At 39.7% G+C, this 13,504-nt stretch overlaps 1 protein-coding gene across 10 annotated transcripts in view; it reads right to left on the minus strand.

Annotated features, from left to right (window-relative positions):
- The window catches only part of LOC114659297 (tumor protein D54-like), a 77,783-nt gene extending 77,349 nt beyond the window's left edge, over window positions 1-434 (minus strand). For 3 of the 10 annotated variants that reach the window (XM_051932876.1, XM_051932875.1, XM_051932873.1), the window contains exon 1: window positions 223-434. In XM_051932876.1, the coding sequence (XP_051788836.1) occupies window positions 223-241 (19 nt within the window). In that variant the 5' untranslated portion in view covers window positions 242-434. The remainder of the gene's footprint in view (window positions 1-222) is intronic. The other 7 variants (XM_028811707.2, XM_028811706.2, XM_028811705.2 and 4 more) reach the window with 4 other exon arrangements.
- Window positions 435-13,504: the final 13,070 nt, after the last annotated feature.

Consider the following 13,504-nt stretch of genomic DNA (forward strand, 5'->3'; position numbering starts at 1 on the left):
TAACTTGGAATTCCATTGTTAAGTGTATTCATGGGAAATAAAGGCTTCGAAAACTTATTAACTGCAGAGATTTTCTATTCCTAGCTCTTTAAGTCAGGTACTGCCACCTGGCAGGTACGCCTTTTTTTTTTTCTTTTTAGGAGCCAACACCTCGGCCTGTTTATTCATGTCCTGTGGTTCTGTATCCCAATTTCACCAACGACTGTTAATAACAAAAAATACCTTGGTTTGCAGAGTCCATAGCCGTCTCTGTTTAAACAGTATCTGGTCTTGAGAACGTCGTTAAAGCCCTTCACCGTGCTCTTCCAAAGAACAAATTCTTTTCTAGTAACATCAGCTGTTACAACAGAGCCGCAAAGCCTGCACCGCACCGAGCAACACAACCAATACAGGTACACCCTGCCAGCCAACCCTCTACGCAGCCTGCTTCCGGCGCGACGTGTTGACGTCACACTCCAGCGAAGGCCTGCCCTCTGCTCGTATATCTGGGTCATTGGAGTTCAAACGCCACCGTGACAAGCGCCTTCTTAGTTGTCTTTGTTTTGTGTTGAAGTACGTTTCCGTTGTCAACAGTCTGTGACCTGGCCCAAGTAATCTGCGAAGAATTAGCAAAGTTTTTTTACATTTAGGTGATTAGGTTAAAAATACATGCAGCAACGACTCGTACAATGCAGTCTCTGGTGGTTAAACCGGTTTGACATTTTTTAAACTGGTGTTCTTCTATTTGGTAAATAGTGGTGTTTTACAAGACAAGTTCTGTGGGAGCCAAGTAGGAATTTACTTGTTTACCATGATGTTTAGCCAGTGTTTGCGCTTGATGATACTGCATAAAAAAGTAAATTAAGAATTTGTGCGTTCATTGCAACACAAGGAAGAGCTGAAAAATAAAATTAATATATAGCTTCTTAGACCCTAGTGCAGTATATGAAATTACCAACTATCTTTAAACATGTATTACCTTGCATACTGTATACCTAAAGAATGCGCTTTGTTACTACACTTATGATGTATGCATATTAATATTTTCTGTACAGGTGATTATATGAAAATTTGTCATAATATGAATAAAACTGCTATTTAAAATGTATTGATCCACAGTTTATTATAAACAAACTTGATATGTGCTATGAACTTGGGATGATCTCATGCTAATCTGGTTTTACTATTATAACCCCAGTGCCAAGTGCCTTAGAAGGACTGCGTTTCTGCACTATTGAATTCTGTTTGCGACATTGCAAGCTTGCTGTTTTTGTGATCGCCCTGCCAATGGCTCTGAAACTGCTCATTTGCATTATAGAACGCCAGTGGCTGATGTAACCCCTCTCAATGCAACTCATCCGTAGACCCAATGCCAACAAAACTAATAGAAAGCTCAATGGATGTTCTGACAGCACCCTTTCTTATCATTACCAAATAATTCATTACTGAATGCAGTAGTTCCTGAAGTGTTAGTTGTCTAAGCATTACTTAAAAAGTCAGAACTAGACCCACATTGACTTAATAATTATAGACCCAGTTACAATTTACCCTTTCTCTCTAAAATACTTGAAAAAGTACTTGCCAATCAGCTTCAATCTTACCTTACGCATCACTATTTATTTGAGAAATTTCAGCCTGCCTGTGCACCGTTCATAGTACAGAAATTGCACTAACACATGTTGTAAATGACATTCTGATATCCTTTAATAAATGTAATTCCACGGCAATTATGTTGTTAGATTTATGCAAATCGTTTGATACCGTTAATCATTCTATTTAATACATAGGTTGGAAAATGACATTGGGCTTGCAGGCAATGTCCTTGCCTGGTTTAGTTCTTATTTATCAAATCGATTCCAGTACATACAGAAATGTGCAGACAGTACCCCATCACTATACACAGAAATTAAATATGGAGTTCCACAGGGCTCAGTACTGGGACCTTTACTGTTTTCACTTTACATACTTCCACTAGGAGCTATTATTAGAAAACATAATTTTCAGTCATAAGCAGATGACACCCAGTTATACCTTTCTTTTAGACCAAATTAAGTTTCTCCAATGTTGTCTTTAATTAGTTGTGTTAGTGAATTAAAGGAGTGGATGGATGAGAACTACTTGTCTTTGAACACAAATAAAACAGAAATGTTAATTATTGCAATGAATGATGCCAATCACAACAATATTTTGTCATCATTTAACTCAGTTTAAATAACCAGTTTTACTGAATCATCCCATAATCTAGTAATTACCTTTTACACTAGCATGTTGTTTAAGGTACAGATTAGAAAACTATCCAAAACATTTTTCCATCTTAAAAGTATTGGAAAATTAAGTATGCAGTATTAGACCCTAGTGCAGTATATGAAATTACCAACTATCTTTAAACATGTATTACCTTGTATACTGTATACCTAAAGATTGCGTTTTGTTACTACACTTATGATGTATGCATATTAATATTTTCTGTACAGCTTACTGATACTGAGAAATAAATGCATTTATTTCTAGTAGGACTGACTTCTGCAATAAGGTGTCAATTGGCTATTCAAATTGTTCATTATACAGCTTTCAGTTAATTCAGAATGAGGCTGCAAGAATTATTATAAGAACCAGAAAGTACAAACACATGACTCCAGTTCTTAAGTCCTTATACTGGCTCCTGGTTAAGGTTAGGGCAGATTTCAAAATCCTCCTTTTAACTTAAAAAGCCTTAAATGGTCAAGGTCCTGCTTACTTATCTGCACTTAGACACCAAGAGAGCACACAATAATATCTCAAGATACCCACCTGCTTATGATTCCAAGGATTAACATAATAACAGTGGGAGGGTGAGCTTTTACTTACAGGGCCCTGAAGCTGTAGAATGGTCTGCGCCCTATTATAAGAGAACCTGAAGTATCTAGAGCTTTTAAATCCAGACTGAAGACTCACTATTTCAGTTTAGCATACCCTGACAAGAGCTACTGACTAGCTGTGTATACTGCATCTCTGTTGTTAGCCATTAGTACTAAAATACAATACAATATTTATAAACTCTTATTAGCACTCCCCTATTGTGTTTCTCTTGTCAGTACCACTACTGTACTGCCAAGTTGTTTGCCTGCCTATGAAAAAGTCAATCCAAGTAAAGGAACACTGGAATCATGGGCGTCCTTTCATCAGATTACCTGGCCCAGCACTGACTCAGCTGTAGAATGGCCGGTATCAGCTTGTTGGCTGAGGTCTCCAGGACTCTGACTGGTCTGGCTTGTCTGACTCCTCTTCTACAATCTGTCTGTGGTTCTACAGTTAACTGATTGACATACAGTATATTGTTGTTTTTCATTTACGTTAATTAGTTTGTACATTGTTTTTGATGTATTTGAACAAATCTGTATCCTTTTATGTGATAGTTCTGTGTTTAGTGAGTGATATAATCTGCTCTTGTATTCAACGTTAAGAGTTGGGTTGCATCTGCACTTTGTGAGGAGCGCTGTGCAAGAACAAAGCAATTGTACCATTGTACAGTATTGTACAGTATTTCTGAGGTGGCAATGATAGACTGGCTATCTAGCTCTTTAAAAAGAATTACTTGTGTTCTGTTTTGTGTATTTTATTTACCCATTGCACACCCAACCTGCCTGGAAGGGGATCTTTCTCTGAATTACCCTTCTCGGGGAGTGTCAAAAAACAGGGCCTGTTAAAGTCCATTGAGACATTCTTTGTGTGATTTTGGGCTATATGAGAAATAAATTGTTGTTGTTGTTGTCAGTGCCATTACATTATATTATCCCTTCTCAAATATACAACAGAATGAGTAAAAAGAAAGAGAATTTCTGACTCAGCAGTCACTGACACAGTGAGGCATTATGCAGGCGTATTGCTGTTGGTATAAAGGAGCCCCAGTTGTGTTTCTTTTGCTGAATAATTTGTTGGTTGAAAGTACACTGTGTTAGTGTGTCAGAGAGGGGATGTGCAGCATTGTTCTTAATGGCACTCAGGTTTGTCTCATTTTTCTACTACCTAAAACAAAGCAGGTCTAGAGCCCATCTGATAACTGAGCCTACCTTTTTAATTGGCCTGTTGATCCGTTGGGCCTCACTTGAAGTGATGTTTCAGGCTCAGCATGCCAGAGTGTGGAAAATCACACTGGCCATTACAGAGTTGTAGAAGATGTAATGGACGTCACTAAACATGAGAAAAAAAGTCTGCTTTGCCCTTTCTAATATAGTTCCTCTGTGTTATGAGTCCAATCCAGCCTGTATGAAATTAAATAACTTTGAAAATTTATTCAAACATTACTATGCATTACATTATCATGTATACTGTATACTTAAAGAATGCACTCTGTTACTACACTTATAATGTCAGCACATTATTCATGTTTTCATCTTTTCCCACTACCATGTGGAGTCAATATTTTATAAGTTACGGTGGGATTTTTATGGCCTGATGCCTTTCCTGATGACATCCCTCCCCAATACAGATAATTAAATGAAAACTTGCCATAAAATGAAGAAAACTTAATTAAAACTAGCTGTGCCAATCGTCTAAGATGAGTTGAAATTTAAATAATCAATGTAGACCTCAGATTTAACGTGTACAGTGCAACACACAATGCATTTTTCTCTGTTGTATGACATTTGGTATGGGATTCGTAAGAGCTGTGTTAATGTTTGTGATGCGCCATCTATTGGAAAGATAGAGACACAGCAACCAGATAGGCAGACACTCCTTTAATTAAAGTGGCTGTATTAATCCATAATTTATTATAAGCAAACTTAATATGTGCAAAAAATAAAAAAGATACATCATTAATGTATATATTTTAATGGCCCTATAACGCTGAACTGGATAAGTGAGTAAAATAAAGGATGGGTGGATGTATATTTTACTGGGACACAGGGACATAGAGCTTATCAGGTGCAAGACAAGATCTAACCTTGGACATGTTGCCCAATCTTGCTGCTCATGCTTTTTGAATACACAATGGGCTGTCAGAAAATCAAGAGTACACCTTATGAGAAGGATTTAGGAGTCATAATGGACTCTAAGCTATTGACATCCAGAGAGTGTTTAGAAGCAATTAAAGAGGCAATCTGAATGTTAGGATATATGGCATGACGTGTGGAGTACAAGTCCAAGGAGGTTATGCTCAACCTTTATAACACACTGGTGAGGCCTCATCTGGAGTACTGGGTGCAGTTTTGGTCTTTGGGCTACAAAAAGGACATAGCAGCACTGGAAAAGGTCCAGAGAAGAGCGACTAGGCTGATTCCAGGACTACAGGGGTTGAATTATGAAGAAAGATTAAAAGAGCTGAGCCTATACAGTTTAAGCAAAAGAAGATTTAGAGGAGAAATGATTGAAGTGTTTAATATTATGAAGGGAATCAGTACAGTGGATCAAGACTATTCACTAAGCCGGGAGACAAGTAGCCACCCATGGAAAGCACGCCGGAAGGGGCGTGGATTCACTAAGCCGCCGACAAGTAAGCCGCCCATGGCGCACGCAGGAAGGAGCCACGCCCACCAACTCTAAGACCATTGGATACGACGACAACTCGCAGAGCCACACCCACCAACTCGGACGCGACGACTGGGAAAAAACGCCGTCATTTATGTTCGTCTGGGCTAGAGGCCACATGCATCTCTGAGCCACGTTGACTTTTCATTAGTCAACCTCAGTCGAACCTCGATTCACACAGAGGCAGCGTGAGAGAGACACAGAGGCACACAGCCACGCACACACGCAGGCAGAGCCAGAGAGAGACAGAGGCACACAGGCAGCAGGAGAGAGACACAGAGGCACACACACAGATAGATAGATAGACAGATACTTTATTAATCCCAAGCGGAAATTCACATTCTCCAGCAGCAGCATACTGATACAATAAACAATATTAAATTAAAGATTGATAATAATGCACGTAAAAAAAACAGACAATAACTTTGTATAATGTTAAATGTTAACGTTTATCCCCCCCCCCCCCCGGGTGGAATTGAAGAGTCTCAGAGTTTGGGGGAGGAACGATCTCCTCAATCTGTCAGTGGAGCAGGACAGTGACAGCAGTCTGTCGCTGAAACTGCTCTTCTGTCTGGAGATGATCCTGTTCAGTGGATGCAGTGGATTCTCCATAATTGATAGGAGCCTGCTGAGCGCCCGTCGCTCTGCCACAGATGTTAAACTGTCCAGCTCCATGCCAACAACAGAGCCTGCCTTCCTCACCAGTTTGTCCAGGCGTGAGGCGTCTTTCTTCTTAATGCTGCCTCCCCAGCACACCACCGCGTAGAAGAGGGCACTCGCCACAACCATCTGATAGAACATCTGCAGCATCTTATTGCAGATGTTGAAGGACACCAGCCTTCTAAGGAAGTATAACCTGCTCTGTCCTTTCTTGCACAGAGCATCAGTATTGGCAGTCCAGTCCAATTTATCATCCAGCTGCACTCCCAGATATTTATAGGTCTGCACCATCTGCACACAGTCATCTCTGATGATCACGGGGTCCATGAGGGGTCTGGGCCTCCTAAAATCCATCACCAGTTCCTTGGTTTTGCTAGTGTTCAGGTGTAGGTGGTTTGAGTCGCACCATTTAACAAAGTCCTTGATTAGGTCCCTATACTCCTCCTCCTGCCCACTCCTGATGCAGCCCACGATAGCAGTGTCATCAGCAAACTTTTGCACGTGGCAGGACTCCGAGTTGTATTGGAAGTCCGATGTATATAGTTACAGTTGGTGGGCGGGTCTCTGTTAGTTGCTTTTGTGAGCGGGCACATGACCAGGCAGTGTGTATGCTTCAAGAGCGAAGGTGGATGCGACAGCACCATCTAAGAAGAATCATATTTGTCATGGATGTGAATCACTGTATGCAGCGTGTAAAACAGTTTGCGAGGGGTATTCCATGGTCTTAGCAGTGTCTGTACTTCGATGTGAATCGATGTATGCAGCGTGTAAAACGCTGTATTGTATGTTGCCCTCTCCAGAGTTCCATCTTTTCATTCACCTACAGTCGTATCCTCAAAACCAACCACATTTGGACAACTGTGTCTTTCAGGAAGTGTTCACCCATCAATACATAATTATGCGGCGTATGCTACGCCGCGGGTTGGCTAGTTTTAAATTAGTTCATCAAGAACAAGTGGACAAAAGTTGGAAACTTGTTCAGGGTACATTTCGCACAAACATTAGGAAGTTTTCTTTACACAAAGAACGATAGACACTTGGAATAAGCTACCAAGTAGTGTGGTAGACAGTAGGACTTTAGGGGCTTTCAAAACTCAACTTGATGTTTTTTTGGAAGAAATAAGTGGATAGGACTGGCGAGAATTTGTTGGGTTGAAATGGCCTGTTCTCATCTAGATTTTTCTAATGTTCTAATGTTCTAATACTGGACCAATCTTGACCGGAAAATGAAGAAATATAACAACTTATTAAATATATTATGCTTAAGAATTCAAGAAGCAATCACAGTGAAAGAAAAGATAATAGTATAAAAAATCATAGTTTAAAAACATTGCCACAATAATCTACAAACCATTCATAACATAAACAGCTATTAAAAATCAAAAAAGTCCTTATTTTGATAAAAAATATTAAATTCAAAGAAATAAATAAAATAAATGGAACTATCCCTTCAAGAGAACATGGACTTTGCATACTTTTATAAAGTTCATTGTTGTTCCTCTAGATACTTCAGGTTTCAACATTCAGTAGTTTGTTATGCTAATAGTTAAATATATTTGCCATAGTATATGCCTGGTGGCCCCGTTTGCAGATGACCAATGACAGGTTTGTGTCCTGTCTTGGAAGTTATCCTGCCTTGATCCATGTGCAGGTGGTTTAGGCATTTGCTCTTATTTGACTCCAATCACAGTTACTTTGCCTGAAAAGACATTGAAAAAATCCTCATATCAAAATTTAAAAAGCTAATTTATTGAATTATGTTTGAACTATAATACTGTATATATAATATGTCATTATAAAGTATATATACAGTATGTTTGGTATTTTTTTTCTGCAATTCTGTTACTAAAGCATTAGAACAGGGGGCATTCAGCTCTTTTTTTAAATTAAGGTACTTGTGAAGAATCATAAAATCACATGGCTTAGGTACCCCAAGACACTACCTACGTGAGTTAAATTGGGTAACCGCTTGCAAATTCTAGAAGAAATGCTGTGAACAAACATGCTGGGGTTGCATCTTCTCATAATTGTTAGAAATTAATCTAATTTTGTTAGCCAAGTCTAACTTTACAGAGATTATGAGTAATTAAGCAAGTTGGTCTTTGAGATCAGAAAAGGTAAGGTAAGTTCTCCCCCCACTTTCAGTGCCACCCTATTTTCTTCCATGAAGTTTTGAACCCTGGGTGGCTAATGATACAGTAGCAATATGCTGTTCATAGAAATATAAAACATGCTGTCATGATTTGCTCATCCGGCTTATCACGTCTGTGCAGGAAAAGCCCAGGGGAAGTAGGTGAAGCAACTCCTGGACCTTCATAATGTATTCTTCTCACTCTTTTCCCAAGTGAAGCCAGATACCAAGGGCCCAAAGAACACCCAGTGAGGGCAGTGGCACAAGTGCGGCCCAGTCCACTGCCAGCTACATGACTCCTGGGAGACTGATAAGTGGCAGGGTCAGTGTACTTTAGTGTTAAGGGCCTCAGCTGTGCTCTAGGAAGGGTATGTGACTATATAAGTAAAATCCTCCAGTAACAAAGTGTGCGGACCTCAGCTCTGGATAGACAACCAAAGCTAATAAACTCTGGTAAAGAGCTGGGAACAGCTGGTAACTTAAAAGACTGGAATATATCATTATAAAGAGTGATGTGGATGTGAGCAACTGTAATAATTTAATTAACCTATTATATCTATTATGCTTAAGAATGCAAAATGTAATCACAATTAAAGAAAAGATAATAGCATAAAATCATAGTTCTGCCTATTAGATTGCCTAATAATCTTCCTATTTATGTACAGTAGAATAAACATCTTATATAAATACTATACAAGAGTTAAAAGATGATTTATTCCTATGGTTATTTATGTCACATGATTTAGTAAAATGATTATTCTACAAACTGTATGGTATAATAAAAAAAATCTAAAAAGTAAAGTGTTTAACTCTTTCCATTCTTCACTTATTCAAATAAATATATTTTTAAAAGAGTTTGAAAAGAGTTTAAAAGTTTGATTTTGTTTACATTAAAATGTACTAAACAGTTATATGGGAGTAATGTAGTTTTCACTTTTGTAACAATATTTTCGTTTAGATTTTCATTCTGCCTTTCAAGGTGTTGTGGTTATTTAATTCATTATTTAGTAACTAGCTGTGTAAGCCCATGATGTAAAAAGCCCGGGGTCCTAGAAACTATTAAAATCGTCAGAAAAAAAACAGAAATGTGGAGATGTCAGGTAATTGAAAGGAACTACTCTGGGCATCTCTCTCCTAGGAGGATTCATTTTCCCGACATGCTCACATCGCTTGTGTATTACCGGCGGGAGAAAAAGCAAAAGGGATACCGTTTTGCCAACGTTAAGAGAATTTGTCTTCTTCTGAGGTTTCGTTTTGCTGGCCTCGCTTGTGTTATTAGCGGCTAAGCGAGTTTTCTGTTTCCTTACCCCAACTCCACCTCTCACTTCCGGACCGGACAGACACGCACACTTCCACGCGTAGACGTTTATATATAAGACTAGTCATTTAGCCCGTTAAAATAACGGGCGCTAGAACAGCAGTGCATAAACATTAGTAGGAACAGTCTATATTAAATGGCAAGGGACTTTGACCTCATTCTTTTTGTTGGTCGTATTTTTCTTTCTTTCAGCCTTTCTTTTGTTGATGTTTACTTGCTGAGCTGACCGTTCTTCGTGGGCTGCCACCATGTATTGTATGTCTTTCATTTTCTGTGACAGTAATACTGTCTTGTACGGCTCTATTCAATAAGGGCGCGTAGATAATTTAGTTCAAATGGCTCTGGAATATGTGAAGAGCAACAGGTGCAGATCTTTATTTACATGCGCCTTTATTCGCTGCGCCCAATTGAGGTCGTCCTTTTGAGGCTCACCTTTTTGTGCGCGCCCTTATTGAAGGATACCTGTGCGCGCCCTTATTGAAGGATACCGTCTTGTACGTCCGCTGGCTTGTACGTCCGTAATATACCTTTAATTTTCTCTGGCGGTAATACAGGCGTGCGCGTCGGTAATATGCCTTTAATCTCCTCTGACAGTAATACTGGCTTGTATGTGGCTGTAATATGCGTCACTGTATTGTGTACCTTTAATTTCCTCTTGCAGTAATACTGGTTTGTATTTCCGTAAAACGCCTCTAACTTTCTCTGACAGTAATATCGTGCATAGTACCGTGCCCCGCGCATGCTCACTTCACCAGAAGACACCCACACACGGACACCTGGACGCACATAGGGATTTTATCCATATTACTAACCGAGAATGCTAAACCGGATGATGGACACAGGCACATCCGGCAATGGGCCGTAGCTGCAAAAAGACGTACTGCACAGGCGCAAAAAGAGTCCGCGAGAGTCGGCTGAGGAGCCGAGAAAGGCGGACAAAAGAGGGCGAGAGAGGTGGATGAGGGGCCGCGAGAGGGGGACAAGACCACAGAAAAAAGGAGTGAGCACAGGAAAAATGGAGAAATGAGGCGCAACGAGCACCGAAAAAAGGAAAAGGCACATAAAAAAGTAGTCAAACGCAGGCAAAGCACGAAACACATTGCACACGAAACTAGACCCAAAAAAAAAAAAAAAAAAAAAGAGGCTCGCGCACAACAGCAAGGCACCCCCCCCCCCCCCCCCCCCCCTACAGGCACCGGACGGGACACACACCAAGAGGGGGATTCAACAAGCCCATGGAACACAAAAAAAAGAACACAAAACCACCCCACAGACCCTACAAGCAAGGGACGGGACACACACAAAGAGGAGGATTCAACAAGACACAGGAACACAAAAAGAAAGAAGACGCTCGCGCGGCAACAATCCTCAACCCCCCCACACACACACACATCCATAAGAAGTGACACCCAAAGCCACATATTCTAAAGTGAACATCAACACCTTCACACTAGACAGCATAGGTGTCAGCATTGGTGGATCTCCTTACAATAAAGCACTATTAACTGTTCAACTGCAGAAAAGGAAACATATTAACAGTGACTGCGATCCTCCTTATTACTTATCCATATTTCGCATGCTGAGAAAGAAACAAGTCATGAATACACGGTCACGGGTACAAAACGAAAAGGAAAGGATAACAGGAACAAACACACGAACACGAAAGAAACAACAAAATAGACGGCTATGCAGCATAGGTGGATCTCATTACAATAAGGCACTATTAACCGTTCAACCGCAGAAAAGGCTCCATATTAACAGTGAGTGCAATACTCCTTATTACTTATCCATATTTCTAAAAGAAAAAATGTCTCGACTCCAAAAACGCAAAGCTCAACTAAAGCTTCTAACTAACTATGTACCTAAAAGTAAAAACTTTATGAACTGCATTAGATCCTACAATAGTTCATTTGCTTTTCCATCTACCGGAGTAAATATCAGGCCACCAAAAGGCAATGGCCCATACTGCTTTTGCATATGTGCACAAATGCTGCATCGCATTGGAACAGTGCACCCTGAAACAAATCAACAACGCAAATATGCACAAATCTACATCCTATATCCACATGACGCAATCTATCAATCAAAGTGCTGCATCGCAACAGGCACGGATTCAAAACGAAACACCTCCCGTCTCAGACATACGTTAATGGCAGCGAAGGCTACAACAGGCTTCTCACACAGCACAGGCAAATCGATTACAGCTCCAAAACAACACGTCCCAAATACTACACATGCAACAACGCGCCTCTCAAACGGCACAAGGAAAACATACACCAGGAAAATTTATTCGGATTAATGAATGTCATTTGCAATCATTGTCATTCAGTTCACTTCCCTGAAGAAACAACTGGCAATACAAGTTATACATTTACACGTTGTTGTCAAAAGGGTCAAATTAGACTGCCTTCTTTACATTCATATACTGAATATCTACAGAAGCTTATAACTGACGATGTACCTGAAAGTGAAATCTTTATCAACTACATTAGATCCTACAAATCGGTATCCACTATGAACATTAACGGTGGCACTGCACGTGACATCCGTCTTGAAAAAATGTTGTTTATTGATGAATGTTCAATGGCATGAAGTCACTTACTCAACACCATTCATAAACTTCTACAAACGTTTATGAATAATAATATTCGATTTGGAGGAAAGGTACTTTTATGAGGAGGAGATTTTAGACAGTGATTAGCTATTCTTCCAGATGCCATGCACTCAGCTATTGTTCAGTGCACCTTAAAATATGCAGACAATTGGCATTGCTTTCAAAAGATACAGTTAGTAAAAAAGATATGATGTCCAGAACCAGATCATAACAATTGCTTATTACAACTGAGAGATGGTACACTCACCAATACAGATGGACTTCAGCCACATATTATTACAATTCCTCAAGCCTTTATCTGCGACGACTTAGTTACAGACAGATTTGAAACAGCAATCTCATTAGACCAAATGCCCCTTTTAACACAACGCACTATATTATGTCCAAAAAATATTAATGTGGAAAACATAAATACCCAAGTCATTCCATTACTTCCTGGAGAGACACAACTCTTTCTAAGCTCTGACAAACTTGACTCTGATCACAACAATAACCATCTTAAATGACTTTACAAGTTCTGAGCTGGAATTACCTTTTACACTTAAACGGCGTGTACAAAGAAATTTTCAAATAAACCTTTACACTGTGCCACACACTTTATTGTTTGCTTTCTATTTGCATCATCTACACCGTCACACTATTCTATATCTCATTCATACATCACGCTCTTTGTCATTCCCAACACCAGGGGTTGGCGAGCGAAGCGAGCAGGGGGCGGAGCCCCCTAGTATATATAGATTAGTCTGTCTGACACTGAAGTAGTTGCATCCTTTCATTACTTGGTGTTGTTTTCCCAGGTGTCTACTCTTCTTGTTTCTAATTGTCATTATTTGGATACTGTGAAAGGAGAAAACTACACAGAAAGAGGCCAAAATAATAGGAAAACAATAAAAGAGAGTTAAGCATTTAAAGCTATACCAAAATTAGAAATGTTTCCAAATTTTTCATAAATGTGACAATCTTTTTGTAGTGCTACTCTGAATGCTGAATAAGAGAAGAGAAAAAATGACCAGCTAATTAAATAAGACCAGTTATTATCATTTGTTATCAGTGATGGTGAATCTGGTTGGAACAAAAATCTGCAGTCCCGGGGGGTCACCAGGACTGAGTTTGGCAACCACTGGTCTAGAGCCTTGCAGAGAGTATCAGAAAAGCACAGCCATGAACATCACTGAATAGTCCAGCCATCCACCCATTCATTTCCTGAATCATCCTCATTCTTTTTAAACTCACAGGGAGCTTAAGCTTAACTGAGTAGAGTTGGACAGAAGCTGAAGTCAACTTTAAAAGTTAA

The sequence above is a fragment of the Erpetoichthys calabaricus genome, chromosome 10 (genome assembly GCF_900747795.2).
Source record: "Erpetoichthys calabaricus chromosome 10, fErpCal1.3, whole genome shotgun sequence".
NCBI lineage: Eukaryota > Metazoa > Chordata > Cladistia > Polypteriformes > Polypteridae > Erpetoichthys > Erpetoichthys calabaricus.